The sequence below is a fragment of the Mercurialis annua genome, linkage group LG6 (assembly GCF_937616625.2).
Source record: "Mercurialis annua linkage group LG6, ddMerAnnu1.2, whole genome shotgun sequence".
Lineage (NCBI taxonomy): Eukaryota > Viridiplantae > Streptophyta > Magnoliopsida > Malpighiales > Euphorbiaceae > Mercurialis > Mercurialis annua.
Genome location: NC_065575.1, coordinates 8,645,936 through 8,660,643, shown reverse-complemented (window position 1 = coordinate 8,660,643; position 14,708 = coordinate 8,645,936). Strand labels below are relative to the sequence as shown.

The following is a 14,708-nucleotide window of genomic DNA, read 5'->3' as shown; positions in this document are numbered from 1 at the left end:
TTTAAAAAGTTTGGTTAAAACATACTCCTGAAAAATTATGTACTCATCATACTATAAAACATAGCCGTCAGTATAATAAGTTTAAATTTTTCTTAGTTGGTTAAAAAAAAAGAAAAAGACATGGATTGAATTTATTGACATAACTTTGAAAATGTTAACACAACATTGTCAACGTCTCTAAGCTCTAAGAAATCCAAAAAAAGGGTGCACCTATTATAATTGAAGTACCTTCGAGGGTGCATAGATCCTGTTTCTTGGAAGCATAGCCAAATAAATTAATATCTTTATCAGCCCCCAACAACAATTCTAATATTTTCACAAAAGTACAATAAAATTAAAATATTATTGGGACCCAAAATCTATCAGGAATTAGTTGATCATAGCCCTCAGTTTCAGCTGAATCATATAATTAGATCACATGATTAGATCACATGATATATTTAAGGAAGATAAATTAGAGGCACAAAAGATAGATAGAGTTGACTATATTTTATCTCAATATAGTGTGGCCACGTCAAAATATAAACTATTCTTGTATTTAATAAAAATTTATATCATTATATAATAATTTTAAATAATTTAATTTAATTAAATATAATTTGATGTTCAATATAAGAATTATAATGGGCAATTTTTTTTTATCCAGCATGACTATAATGGAATTGACAGAGATATTTCTGAAAATAATTTTACGAGTTTTGATAATATATAAGTCAATAATTTTAATTTAAACTTTTTTTACTTATGTAATTGTAAATAATTTTTAATATTTTTAAAATTAAATTAATTTATTGTAAAATGACATAAATATATAATTATATTTTACGTTTTATTAATTAGATTCTTTATTTTTTTAATTTTTTTACCATATTCATAAAATTAACATGCCAAATTATCGAAATATTTTTTAAAAACATTTTTATCAATTTAATCATTACTTATTATTTTATGTTTATAATTAGATGGTGCAAAGCAGATTGATAGAAAGATTTATGAGAATAGAGAGAAGAGTTAGGTTGAGTTGACGTCAAAGTCTTTACATCATGCAGGCCCAGGTCATTACGTTCTACACTTGCTCCGATCCTTCCTTTATGATTCCCAGAACCTTCTTTTTTATTATTATTTTACTGCCTATTTGCCTAACCTCATACTCTTTATATACACAAACTCTTCTCTCTTAAACCCTAACTTCAACTGCTTATCTCTCTTACATCTCTTGTCATAATAGTAACTATACATGTCCTTACATATGGCGGCAAAACGATTTCTTGATGAACCAGGTTCAGACCCAACCGATCATAAACGACCCAGAACTAGACCGTCTTTTGCCTCGTATGTATTTCTGTTTCTTGAAGTATTTTCTGGTTTATTTTAATTTCTTTCGTAGGTTTTTGTTTTCTTGACTATGTTTCAGATGAATTCTTTTTTATATTTTTGAAGTTTAGAATTAATGACTAATTAAGGTGTAATTTCTTTATTTGCAGAGTGATTAGTGAAGCTCTTATGGTGAATTCCGCACAGAATTTCTGCTCGATCTTGGAGCCAATGCTTAGAAGAGTGGTAAGTTAAATTCGTATATTTACATCTTTCCTTTATAATTTAATAAAAACATGTTAATTACTTACTCTTTTCATGGGAAATCCGCATAAAATGACACTTTAAATACAAATTTTTCTTCAACGTCAGCTATTATATATTACTTCATTGTCACGCAATTCACTTTTGTCCATTTTGTTATGAGAGATTAGCTAGTCTTAATTACTTAATAATTTAAGCTCTAAAATAATGAATTAATTTCTAAAAACAGGTGAATGAAGAAATGGAGAGTAGTCTAAATCGGTTACGCGCACGCTCTTTCACTCGCTCTCCTTCGCTACGAATCCAGGCCCCGGAACCATCGCCATCAAGATTACAACTTATCTTCAAGGAGAAACTTATGCTACCGATATTTACCGGAAGCAAAATCGTCGACGTTAATGGCAACTCTCTTCAAATTCAACTAGTAGACACAACTGAGGATGGTGCAAAGATCCCAACATCTCTTACTCATCCAGTAAAAGTAGAAGTTGTAGTTCTTGATGGAGATTTCCCTTCGGATGATAGGGCCACGTGGACTAGTGAAGAGTTTGACAATAAAATCGTGAAGGAACGAACCGGAAAAAGGCCGTTGCTGGCCGGAGATTGCTTGACAGTCACGCTAAGAGATGGAATTGCCGGAATTGGAGATGTTGAGTTTACGGATAATTCGAGCTGGATTCGGGGCAGAAAATTTCGAGTTGGTGCTCGAGTTGTTCTTGGTAGCTCTCAAGGTGTTATTATTCGTGAAGCAATGAGTGATGCTTTTGTTGTTAAGGATCATCGTGGAGAATGTAAGTTCATTGATCATATCTTCTACCTTATTCATTTTCAACTTATTTATATGCTCATATTAATTATTGCGAATTTCTATATTATGCCTTCAATAATTTTTCTTTATCTAGATCGGATTTATGATAGACTAGTCTAATATGAGTGCACTCGACTATTTAATTAAGATCGTGGAATCTTATATTTGTTTTCGTATAGACTGTGCCTAATCAACTAACAAATTAAATTACATTTTTACAATAGATGATTTAAAACTAGTTTCAATTTTATGAATTTAAACTTCTCAACAAAATGTTTTTTTAACAATAATAAGATTTGTTCAACAATGTCTTATAATCTAATTTGTAACTAACATATCCAAACATGTTATTTTATGTATGTCCTAACGTAATCAAGACTTCTAATTGAAATAAAATACAAGATTGTGGAAATGATTATTTATAATAGGGTTAGTTTAATGAGATCATGTGATGGACAGTAGGATATTAGTTCAATAATCATCAAATGGCTGCTTATATTATCTGAATCTGGACCACTAATTCAGTTCTAATTATTATAATATACTCAATTTATATGATACTTAACCTTAATTTCTGTTTAGATAAAGTTAGTTAGGTGATGATAAACTCTTACTAAATGATTTAATCCTTTATAAGTCTCCAAATGATCAAATTATACAAATTTTGAGTCAAGTGAAATGACCAAACAAACTCAAAATGTTTTTCTTCACCTAATTAATTTACACATATACACATCATTTTTATAACAACAATATAGTTAATCAATACTATTTTTAAGTTAATTAATGTTTTATCTATTTTTTTTCTATCAAAAGGGACTAATAAATTTCATTTTAATATTGTAATTATAGTGTACAAGAAACATTATCCACCAATGTTGAACGATGAAGTTTGGCGCCTTGAGAAGATTGGGAAAGATGGAGCTTTTCACAAGAAACTATCTGCTGCAAACATTAAAAATGTTCAAGATTTTTTGAAATTGTCCATTGTTGACAAAGCCAAGCTTAGGACGGTAAGCTTTTGCAACAGCTTTGAAATTGATCAAATGATATTTTAACTGCCACATTATAGTGATAAAAATTTAGTAAATTGTGTGTTATGAAGATGACCCTTAATTTAAAAAAATAATTTTTTTAATGTTTTTTTTTTCCTATTTTGACAGATTTTAGGAAATGGGATGTCTGAAAAAATGTGGGAAGTAACAATAAAGCATGCAAGGACATGTGAGATGGGCAACAAACATTATGTTTTTCAGGGACATAATTGCACTGTCACATTAAACCCTATTTGTCAAATGATTAGTGCTATTATTGGTGGCCAAACTTACACTACTCAAGATCTTCCAACCATTAATAGGGTAAGTTTAATTAATCTTAATCCCAATTAATCACAAATTTCTTATTTAATTTCTTGATCATCATTTTGATTGTGTTTGCAAATTTATTCAGAGCTATATTGAAAATTTGGTAAGACAAGCATATGCAAAGTGGAGCTCCTTACAAGAGATTATTGCAGTTTCAAGTGACATTCCTTTGCTTAAACAAGGTATTAATTAATTAATTAATTTTTTTTTATAATGCTTATCAATTAGCCATATTAAAATTTAATTTTTCACAATTGGTAACATTTTTATTGCTTGATATTTAATAGGTGAGAACCTAGTGGATCAATACTCTAATGATCATCATCAAGCAATGGTGAAAACATATCAACAAATTGATTATTCAAGTGAGAGATATTGTGAGATGGGCGATGACCATATCAACAATACTAATGCACATATGGGATACATCAATTGGCATCATGGTTCACCGATTAGTCCCGACATCCGATATACCATCTCCGGGCCATCATCGGATGGTGGCGTATTGACTCCCAGGTCCAATTACATGAATGGAAACTGATCGTATGATAACATAAATGTACATATTAAAGAAGAATATGATTTAGCATGGCATGCTGAAATTAATGTTATGGCAGTGTCATTGCTAATTAGTGTTGTGTTTTGCTATATTAATGTATTAATAATAGAATTTAGGTATAAGAAGATGATATTATGTATGTAGTGGGTTTTTTTACAACAGGGTGGCATTTGTATGCCTTTTGGCTTAGGCTAGTCTTTAACCTGTTGGTTCCTTCTGCCCTTTTTCTATAATGATAAATATAATTAATATGAAAGTATTTATATGTTGTCAAAAAAATAATGAAAGTATTTATATCTCATCTGAATCCACTTAGACCTAATTTTTCATCCATTAATTAATCAGGTTTTACTATTCTTTTTAACTTAAGTTTGTATTAAATTGAATTGATGTTATTTACTATTACAATAAAAACAAACCGATTCTTAAAAAAGAAACCGAAAGATTAGACAAATTATAATTTTAAGCCAATCCGAACCAAAAGAACTAATTTGTTTGATATTGTATACCCCTAGCTAGCTACAACCCCATAATTAAATAAATAAATCAAACTGAATTTTTTGAATCAATTATCAATCTATTTAAAAAAAAAAGACGAAGGAGGTATATTTTTAGGAGTCATTTGGTTCGTAAAAAAAAAAGACAGAATGAAAATAAAAATGGAAATAATTTTTATTTTTTGTGTTTGTTTTGTCAAATTGTATTTGGGAATGAGAATGTGATTATCTCTTTAATGAGAATCACCCATTTTCCCTTATCCAATGGGAATGAACTTTTGAAAATAAGAATCAAAATTTAACAAAATATTTTAATAATGTGTAATAAATATATATTAAAAAAGTTATTTTTAAATATTTATTTTAAAAAATATACTTAAAATAATGAAAAAATATTTTTTAATATTTTGTTTTTTAAAAATAAATTATTTTTTATATAATTTAAAAAAAAGTAATTTTAATGAAAAATAAATAAATTTATTTTATTAAACTTTACCAATTCCTATACCTACACTAATCGGAACCAAACAAAAAATAAAAACAATCATTTCTATTTATTCTCATTCTAATTCTCATCCCGATTTCCAACTTTAAACCAAATGACCCTTTAGAATCTATAAAAGCTAATAATTTAGAGCTAGTTACAGTCTAATTCTATTCTCAGCTCAATTTTTTTGATTCTTGAAAATGGTCCCGCCTCTGAAATTAGAACTTTTTTTTAAGACTAAAACTTCCATGATAATGAAAATTACAAATATGAAAGGTTTTTCAATAAATTGAAAGAACTATTTTAAGATAATGATGAGAGCTGTTATTACAGTCATTAAATATGGCTTTTAAAACCATCAAAAGATTACGCAAATACATATAAGATTCCAATATTGAAAATACATGATCTTAAATACGCTTGAATCTTGAAACTTCAGACTTTTCAAGTTTTATCTTTAATATAGATCCCAGTACGATCCGCTTGATCCATTAAATTCTAACTTTCCGATCTTCATCTTTAATTTTTTTTTGTCAAAGATAGTGATAGACTCTTTTATAGTCTCAATTGTTAGTTTGTTAGTTATCGAGGCGTGGTACGAACCCACAATCTCTTGATGCACTTAGAGAATAAATTTTTTATCCCATTAGACGAAATTTTATATTGAATTCCATTTAAAAATTTGCCTTAACTATTTAAACTAGGCCCAAATTGGCATCTTCATCTTTAATAGGTCTCACAAAAATAGATCAAACACATCTCAAAAAACTTCAATCAAATGTAAGAAAAATTCTAAATAGAGAGATTTATTTAATAAAAAAAAATATATAATAAAGATAAGTAATAATTTGGACGGAGATAAGATAATTTTCCGATTAAAATCGGAAATCATCTTCTCCCGCTTTTAATAAGATCAAAATGAGAAAAAAGTTTTTAGAGATAAGAGGAAGGTTTTTATAGAAAGAGAATGTAAGGAGAGAGCTTGTGTAGGACAACCGAAATGAGAACTAAAGATTGATAAAAAAAAGCAAAAGTATGATCTCCTATGAATATGAAATACTATTTTAACATGTTTTTCGATTACAACACAATTTTTAAATTTTAATAATATATGACACAAACTATTTTTTTATAATTTAAAATATCGAATAATTTTTGATAAAAAAAAGGCTAAAGTAAACACTAAAACAGAAGAGTTTAAATACTTATTATAATATCAATATTTCTATTGTAACGGTGATTATAGTCATGTATTATTCATTTATATTTTCAAGAGTTAAAATAATTTAAAATTAATTACATAAAATATCACGATCTTTACATGTAGTTTCATTTTAATCATGACTTTTAAAAGGTGGCATTTAAAAGCACGATCTTTATTTTTTTTTTCAAATTCATCATTTCAATGTATTTTTATTGACTAAATTTTTCACTAAAACATTAATTAAAGATTCAAATTATAAATCAACACCAAATCTTATTATCTTTCGGTTAGAGTATGTAGGATTATGAATTTTTGGTCATAAAATATACACCAAATTTTATTTTAATGATAGATTTGAAATAAAATAAAAGGTTGTGTATATAAATGCCAACTCTTAAAAGTCGTGATTAAAATGAAACTACATGTAAAGATCGTGATTTTTTTATGTAATTAACCCAATAATTTATAGCATAATTTTAGTAGTTTAAATGACAAATAATTAATGTTCAATGGTTAAATTGGTAAAATTAAAATTTCATATCTATAATTATTTTAAGGTTAAAAATCGAACTTATATGATTCAACACTTAAAAAATATAACAATTATTATATTCATCATTTAAAATTCAGTATTTAATTTTCAATTTTATCACGTTAGTAGAAATTAATAAAGACGACTTTTTAGGATTCATTTTTCACATGTATTATAAACTCTGTAAGTATTAAAACTCAATGGATCATATATATTTTATAAATAAATGAGAAAATTGAGGAAAACACCCTATTTTTTTTAAATAATAGTAATTTTTATCTCAAAAAAAAAATAGAAATATACCTCACTCTTTTAACACTTTTTTTTACTCTAAGGTCGCTTTTTATTATAATAGTACTTAGTTTTTACTCTAAACATCTATTTTTACTCTAACACGTGTTTTTTTTTTCTTCTTTCTCTCTTTTTTTCTTCTTTCTTCTTCTTCTTCTATATTTTTTGTCTTCTCCATTTTTTTCCTCTTCATTTTTTTCTTCTTCTTTATCGCTCCGCCACCGTTCCTTTATCGATCCGCTGTTGTTCTGCCATCACACTGACATCAATCCGCCATCACGCCGCCGTCGACCCGCCGTTCTTCCATATGAGAGGTTCTTTTTTTAGATCATGGTATCATTATGATTTATGTTAATTTTCAAATCTATAAAAGTTTCTTTTTAATGTTTTTCAGTTTCAGATATAAAAATTTGCATAAAAAATAATTTCATGATAAAAAATAATTTTCTACAAGAAAAATGATTTTCTACAAAAAACAGCTTCTGATTATCATATCGTAATCACTATAATAATATCATATCAGTATCAGTACACTGAGAAAAACAATTTTTTGTCAAAATAAAAATACTTGATTATCATATCGATATCATTAACGTTAACATATCTATATCATAACGTTATCATATCAGTATCATAATATTATATGGTTATGATAATATTATAATACGGTTATGATAATAGTATGATTAGATTATGCTATAGTGTGTGTGGGTGTGTGTCTGTGAGGATTCAATTTTATATGTTAATGTTAGTAGATAATGACATATCTGAGTGTGATGTTACTAGTCTTGATCATTCGACCACACTAAGAATATTTGACAGCACTGGCGCCATTTCTCCGGTCCTTGAGAGGATTATTGGCAATTATGTAGATGTTGTCGTTGCTGCGCCGCCTGATGAAAATGATGGTGCTGATGGGGAAGTCGAAAATAATGCCGAAGAGGAAAATGAGGACTCAAAAACTGATGGTAGCCAGAGAAACCAATCATCGGAAATGGACAGAAGCGAGCTGATTGTAGTCGTCTTCGTCTATTCCAGCACCACAACCTTTATCGATTCCATGAATCAACAACTCCTTTCGTTGATCAATGCTTCTATTAGTCGGTTGAAGCAAGCGGCAGATGCTGAAGATGACACGAGCATCATGTCGGCAGTCAAAGTCGATAGAGGCAGCGGTTAAAGGAGAAGAGAAGAGAACTGAAAGTTTAATTGGGCTTTTAAATTTTTCAGTTTTTTAAATTGAGTGAAAATGGAAGGAGTGTAAAAATGTCCTCTGATTTGCAATAAAAATTTATATGATAATTAAACTTTTAAAAATATAAAAAGTTAAAAATTTTAAGCACTAATTTGAAAAGTTGAATAAAATTAAGGATCGTTTTAAATCTTTTTTTATTCAAAACTGAAGAGTGTTTTTACTCTCGGAGGTGAGAGTAGGGGAAGTAAACTTGATACGTTCTTTTTATGTTTAGGATAAAAATATTCCACTTTCACGAATTTGCACTTATTTGATATTTTGTACCAAATTGAGGGGTCAAATGATCCTTTATTCAAGAATAGAAACACTTCTAAAAATGAAAGAGCAACTTTCACTAGTTTTATTTTGGAATAAAGAATCAATTAACCCCTCTAACTTATCATGAAATATTAAAAGGGCCATTCTCACCTAAATTGGATTCAAAATGCTAAAAAAAATTGAAAAGACCATTAATATTTAATTCGTTCTTCAAATTAACACACTAGGAAGGACAAAAACTGTGACAAAATCGCGTGTCCCGTTTCGAAAAAGTTTTGGAAACCGAAAACTCTCGGAAACTCATATGAAACATTTCAGGTCGGTAGATAAAAAATATTAGGCAGTTGTAATAAAAATCTAAAAAATTCTCAGCCAATAAATGTTTTTACTTAATTAACGACAATTTTTTTTTATTCACATTATCTTCAATAAATTGTATCTTTTTGTTTTAATTGGATTAATTATTGATTTTTCTATTAATTGATATAAATGTATAAATAAAATTAATATATTATAATTTAATATATTATAAATATATCGCTATATTTTTATATTTATACGTTTTCCCACATTTTGTATCCTTTATTTAAAAAAAAATGTTATTTTCCCTCAATTTTCCGTATCTGTTTCCGTGCTACTTAGTTAGCACATCATTATTTTTAATTTTCAATTATATTTCTATAATTTTTATAGTTCAAAAATCATTTTAGTTTTTTAAATAAAAATTTAGGAATCTTTTAATACATTTTACATTTTTCCTTATTGAACAAAGATCATTTTACACTCCCAACAAGATCAAAAATTTCTTAAACTTACCGGCTTAAAACCCCCCACTACGCTGATGTGGCATCTTAACTGAAGAGTGAGATTCTAAATTTTAAATAATTAACTGTAATTAACCAAATTTAATTAAATATTTAACCTTAATTAATATAAACTTATTTTCATTGGTCTTTTGCACCACCACCACGACTGTCCCTCTTCCTCCACCGCGACCGCCACCAAACACCGTCCAAATCCTACCAGCCACCGCTAAAACTCACCTACCACCGCCCTAAAACTAGACGAGCAGCTCGTCTCCGTTGAGAGACGAACCCATTGTTGGAGACGAACTTTTCGTCTGTCACAGAGACAACGAGCTTCGTCTTTCACAGAGACGACCTGATCATCTCTATAAGAGACGACGATGAGCAGCTGCCGGTGAAGAATTCCGGAATGGCAATTAACACATAAATTAATTTTGTGGGCAAATTAGTTACGAACTTGGTAATTATGGGCAAAAAAAATCCCATTTAGGCAAATTAGTTTACAAGTTGAGGGGGCAAATTGCCAAAATGGGTTTCCCATTATCAACAAGTTCGTGACTAATTTGCCCACAAAATTAATATATGTGTTAATTGTCATTGCTTACAAGTTGAAGGGACAAATTGCCACTTAAGTATTTTAGTCAATATTAATTTGATATATAAAATTTTAAAATTAAAAAAATTAATTTTTTAAATTGTTATTAATTTAAAAAAAAAAATTAAAATCTAAGATCATTTTAAATTTTTTGTCGTTAAAAGGTCATTATCAAAATCAGAGAGTCTGTCTCATTCTCTCGAGTGAAATCAGGGAAAGAAAGTTTTTGAGCTGATTTTGCTAAAAGTGTATAAAATATTAAGAATTAAAAATAATTAAAATATTAAAAACTAAGAAAGTATGTTAATTGGTGAGGAGTGAATTTCACCAAATTGGGAAATGGAGAGAAAATTTGGTGATTTTCTTTGACGTCAAATTCTTTACATCATGCAGGACCAGGTCATTACGCTGTACACTTGCTACGATCTTTCCATTTAGATTTCCAGAACCTTCTTTTTTATTATTATTTTAGCGCCGATTTGCCTAACCTCATACTCTTTATATACACAAAACCCTTAACTCTTCAATTGCTCATCTCTCTTACACTAAATACTATATATGTCCTTACATATGGCGGCAAAACGGTTTCTTGATGAACCTGCTTCAGACCCGACTGATCATAAACGACCCAGAACCAGACCTTCTTCTACTTCGTCTGTATTTCTGTTTCTTGATGATTAATTTTTGTTTTTTCAAGTCATTTCTACTTCGGAATATGATATTCTTGAAATATTTTCCGTTTTATTTCAATTCTTTTACTTGGTTTTTGTTTTCTTGACTATTTTTCAGATGAATTCTTTTTATATTTTTGAAGTTTAGAATTATTAAGTTGTGATTAATGACTAAATTAGGGTGCAATTTCTTTATAGTGGAGCTCATGTTATGGTGAATTCCGTACAGAATTTCTGTTCGATCTTGGAGCCAATGCTTAGAAAAGTGGTAAGTTAAACTCTTAGATTTGGATCTTCCTTTATAATATGATAAATTCATGAAAATAATAATTAATTAACATATTCATGGAAAATCCGCATAAAATACCGCTTTTTATACTAATTTTATTCTTCAACTTCACCTATTTTATATTACTTCATTGTCACGTAATCCTTTTTTTTTTAATTCATTTGCTTGTGAAAGATTAGTTTGTATACTTTATATTTTGATATCTGAGCTTTCATTTTTAAATAATGGAATATATAAATTATGGCCAATAATTATTTATGTTGCAACTGGCAAAGTTGGACGACCACACAATTTACATAACATATTACAAGTGTAATATAATTTATTAATTTCTATGTATAGGTGAATGAAGAAATGGAGATTACTCTAAATCGGTTACGTGTACGCTCTTTCACTCGCTCTCCTTCGCTACAAATCCGGGCTCCAGAACCATCGCCATCAAGATTACAACTTATCTTCAAGGAAAAACTTTTGCTACCGATATTTACCGGAAGCAAAATCGTCGACATTAATGGCAATTCTCTTCAAATCCAACTAGTAGACACAACTGAGGATGGTGTAAAGATCCCAACATCTCTTACTCATCCAGTAAAACTAGAGGTTGTTGTTCTTGATGGAGATTTCCCTTCAGATGATAGGGCCACGTGGACTAGCGAAGAGTTTGACAATAAAATCGTGAAGGAACGAACCGGAAAAAGGCCGTTGCTGGCTGGAGATTGCTTGACGGTTACGTTAAGAGATGGAATTGCCGGAATTGGAGACGTTGAGTTTACGGATAATTCGAGCTGGATTCGGGGCAGAAAATTTCGAGTTGGTGCTCGAGTTGTTCTTGGTAGCTCTCAAGGTGTTATGATTCGTGAAGCAATGAGTGATGCTTTTGTTGTTAAGGATCATCGTGGAGAATGTAAGTTCTTTCATTTCTTCTACCTTATTCATGCATGTTCACTTATTTATGTGCTAGTTTTAATTATGATTATAATATATACCTATGAGAAATATATTTTTATCTAAATCAGATTTATGATAGACCGCTCTTATATGAATGAACTCGACTATTTAATTGAGATCGTGGAGTTCTTAACAATTTTTTTTTGATAACATTAATCCAACATTAATGTCTTATATTTTTGACAATCTAATTTGTAAAGTTTAAATGTGTCTTTACTGTTATGCAAATATGTACATAATGATAATTAACCTGTCTAAACATATAATTTTATGTATGTCCTACTCCTAACGTAATCAAGACTTTTAATTGAAATAAAATACAAGCGTTTAGTGAGATCATGTGATGGGACAGTAGGATATTAATTCAATAATCATCAAATGGCTGCTTATATTATCCGACTCTGGACCGCCAATTCAGTTCTATTTATTATATAATATATCCTCAATTTAATACTTACCTTAATTTCTGTTTAGATAAAGTTGGTTAGGTGATTTTAAACTATAACTGAGTGATTTCATCTTAATTATGTCTCCAAATGATTAAATTATACAAATTTTGACTCAACCCCTTTGGTGAAATGCCAAAACAAACTCATTATTATTTATTTTCTTTCACCTAATTTAGGGTTTATCAAATATTTCAATTAATTTGTATCAGTGAGATCATACAAATTAACACATGTGCACATCATATGTTTGACTGTCTATGCCTTATTTTATCAAAAAATAAAATAAATATGATATTGAATCAATAATATTTTATGGCTAATAGCTAGCAATGTATTTAGTTATTTTTTATGTATTTTTTTCTATTTTAAAGGGACTAATTAATTTCATTTTAATGTTATAATTATAGTGTACAAGAAACATTATCCACCAATGTTGAACGATGAAGTTTGGCGCCTTGAAAAGATTGGGAAAGATGGAGCTTTCCACAAGAAACTATCTGCTTCAAACATTGAAAATGTTCAAGATTTCTTGAAATTGTCCATTGTTGACAAATCCAAGCTCAAGACGGTAAGCTTTCGTGAGACGTCGTTGAATGTGCTAATATCGTTATCTTAAATTTATTGAAATAATTTGAAAATATTTTTATTAATTTTACAAAATATAAAAAGTTTTATTTTACACCGGCACACAACTTAATTTTTTCGTTACCTTTACATACGATCGCAACAGTTTATAAATAGATCAAATGATATTTTAATTGTTACATTATAGTGATAATAATTTGGTAAATTATGTGTAATGAATCACTCTTAATTTAAACAAAAATAATGTTTATATTTTATTTTTCTATTTTGACAGATTTTAGGAAATGGGATGTCTGAAAAAATGTGGGAAGTAACATTAAAGCATGCAAGGACATGTGAGATGGGCAACAAACATTACATTTTTAATGAACATAATTTCACTGTCACATTAAACCCTATTTGTCAAATTATGAATGCTATTATTGATGGCCAAGCTTACTCTACTCAAGATCTTCCAACCATTAATAGGGTATGTCTAATTAATCTTAATTACTCATTAATTAATCACAAAATTTTCATTTAATTTCTTGATCATCATTTGATTGTGTTTGCAAATTGATTCAGAGCTATATTGAAAATTTGGCAAGACAAGCGTATGCAAAATGGAGTTCCTTAGAAGAGATTATTGCAGTTTCAAGTGACATTTCTTTGCTTAAATTAATTTTTTTTTATAAAGCTTATGAATTAGCCATATGAGTATTTAATTTTGCACAATTAATAACATTTTAATTGATTGAAACTTAATAGGTGAGAATCTAGTGGATCAATACTCTAATGATCATCATCAAGCAATGGTAAAATCATATCATCAAATTGATCATTCAAGTGAGAGATATTTTGAGATGGGGGATCAAATCAACGATACTGATATGGGATACTTCAATTGGAATCATGATGAACCAATTAATCCCGGCATCCGATATGACCTTTCTGAGTCCTCATCGGGATTGATTCCGGGGTCTTTTATATGAACGGAAACTGATCGATCACGGTAGCATAAATACTCATATATTTTAAACAAGAGGATTAAGGATGACGTATTTAAATTAAATGTTTTGGCAGTGTGATTTGCTTAGTCTTATGTTTTGCTTAATTAATGTGTCAATAATATTAGGGTTAATAGGTATAAGAAGATGATATATATGTATGTAGTGGGTTTTTTTACAACAGCTTGGCATTATATGCCTTTTTGGCTAAGGTTAGTCTTTAAAACCTGTTGGTTTCTTCTACCCATTTTTCTGTAATGTTAAACCAGAATATAAAAGTATTTCTATTATCTAAATCCAGTAAAACCTTATTCTCACCCATTAATTAATCTGGTTTGATTGACTTTTTTTCCAGTTCAGTTTGTATCAAATTGAACTGATGTTTTTTACTATTAAAATCAAAACAAACCAAAAAGCTAAAAAAAATATTACTAGTATAATTTTAAGCCACTCCTAACCAAATCAAACTAAATTTGTTGATTCTGTACACCTCTAGCTATAGTCCCAAATCCAACTGAATTTGTTGATTTTGTACACCCCTAGCTA

General features: G+C 28.8%; 2 protein-coding genes across 3 annotated transcripts; both read left to right on the top strand.

The window, feature by feature from the left end:
- Positions 1-1,180: 1,180 nt before the first annotated feature.
- Positions 1,181-4,568, top strand: LOC126687106 (protein SAR DEFICIENT 1-like). Its single transcript, XM_050381483.2, has 7 exons — positions 1,181-1,332; positions 1,485-1,560; positions 1,808-2,369; positions 3,239-3,399; positions 3,550-3,744; positions 3,836-3,932; positions 4,038-4,568. Exons 1-7 carry the CDS (start codon positions 1,238-1,240, stop codon positions 4,289-4,291), a joined length of 1,440 nt encoding a protein of 479 aa, XP_050237440.1. The 5' UTR covers positions 1,181-1,237; the 3' UTR covers positions 4,292-4,568.
- A 6,031-nt stretch (positions 4,569-10,599) lies between these two features.
- Positions 10,600-14,452, top strand: LOC126687107 (protein SAR DEFICIENT 1-like). Of its 2 annotated transcripts, none has more exons than XM_050381484.2 (7): positions 10,600-10,887; positions 11,086-11,173; positions 11,537-12,098; positions 12,999-13,159; positions 13,451-13,645; positions 13,741-13,813; positions 13,924-14,452. In XM_050381484.2, the coding sequence occupies exons 1-7, from the start codon at positions 10,793-10,795 to the stop codon at positions 14,145-14,147; spliced, it is 1,398 nt and encodes a 465-aa protein (XP_050237441.1). In that variant the 5' UTR covers positions 10,600-10,792; the 3' UTR covers positions 14,148-14,452. The 2 variants fall into 2 exon arrangements, with proteins under 2 accessions (XP_050237441.1, XP_050237442.1); XM_050381485.2 differs by having other exon boundaries at positions 10,601-10,887; positions 11,104-11,173.
- The last annotated feature ends 256 nt before the right edge of the window (positions 14,453-14,708 follow it).

Bases quoted from the DNA above. Each gene is read 5' to 3' on its own strand.
- LOC126687106 (XM_050381483.2), top strand. From the start codon at position 1,238: ATGTCCTTACATATGGCGGCAAAACGATTTCTTGATGAACCAGGTTCA. The intron at 2,370-3,238 runs GTAAGTTCATTG...TTGTAATTATAG, and splicing joins TAAGGATCATCGTGGAGAAT to TGTACAAGAAACATTATCCA. The intron at 3,400-3,549 runs GTAAGCTTTTGC...CTATTTTGACAG, and splicing joins ACAAAGCCAAGCTTAGGACG to ATTTTAGGAAATGGGATGTC.
- LOC126687107 (XM_050381484.2), top strand. From the start codon at position 10,793: ATGTCCTTACATATGGCGGCAAAACGGTTTCTTGATGAACCTGCTTCA. The intron at 11,174-11,536 runs GTAAGTTAAACT...TTCTATGTATAG, and splicing joins AGCCAATGCTTAGAAAAGTG to GTGAATGAAGAAATGGAGAT. The intron at 13,160-13,450 runs GTAAGCTTTCGT...CTATTTTGACAG, and splicing joins ACAAATCCAAGCTCAAGACG to ATTTTAGGAAATGGGATGTC.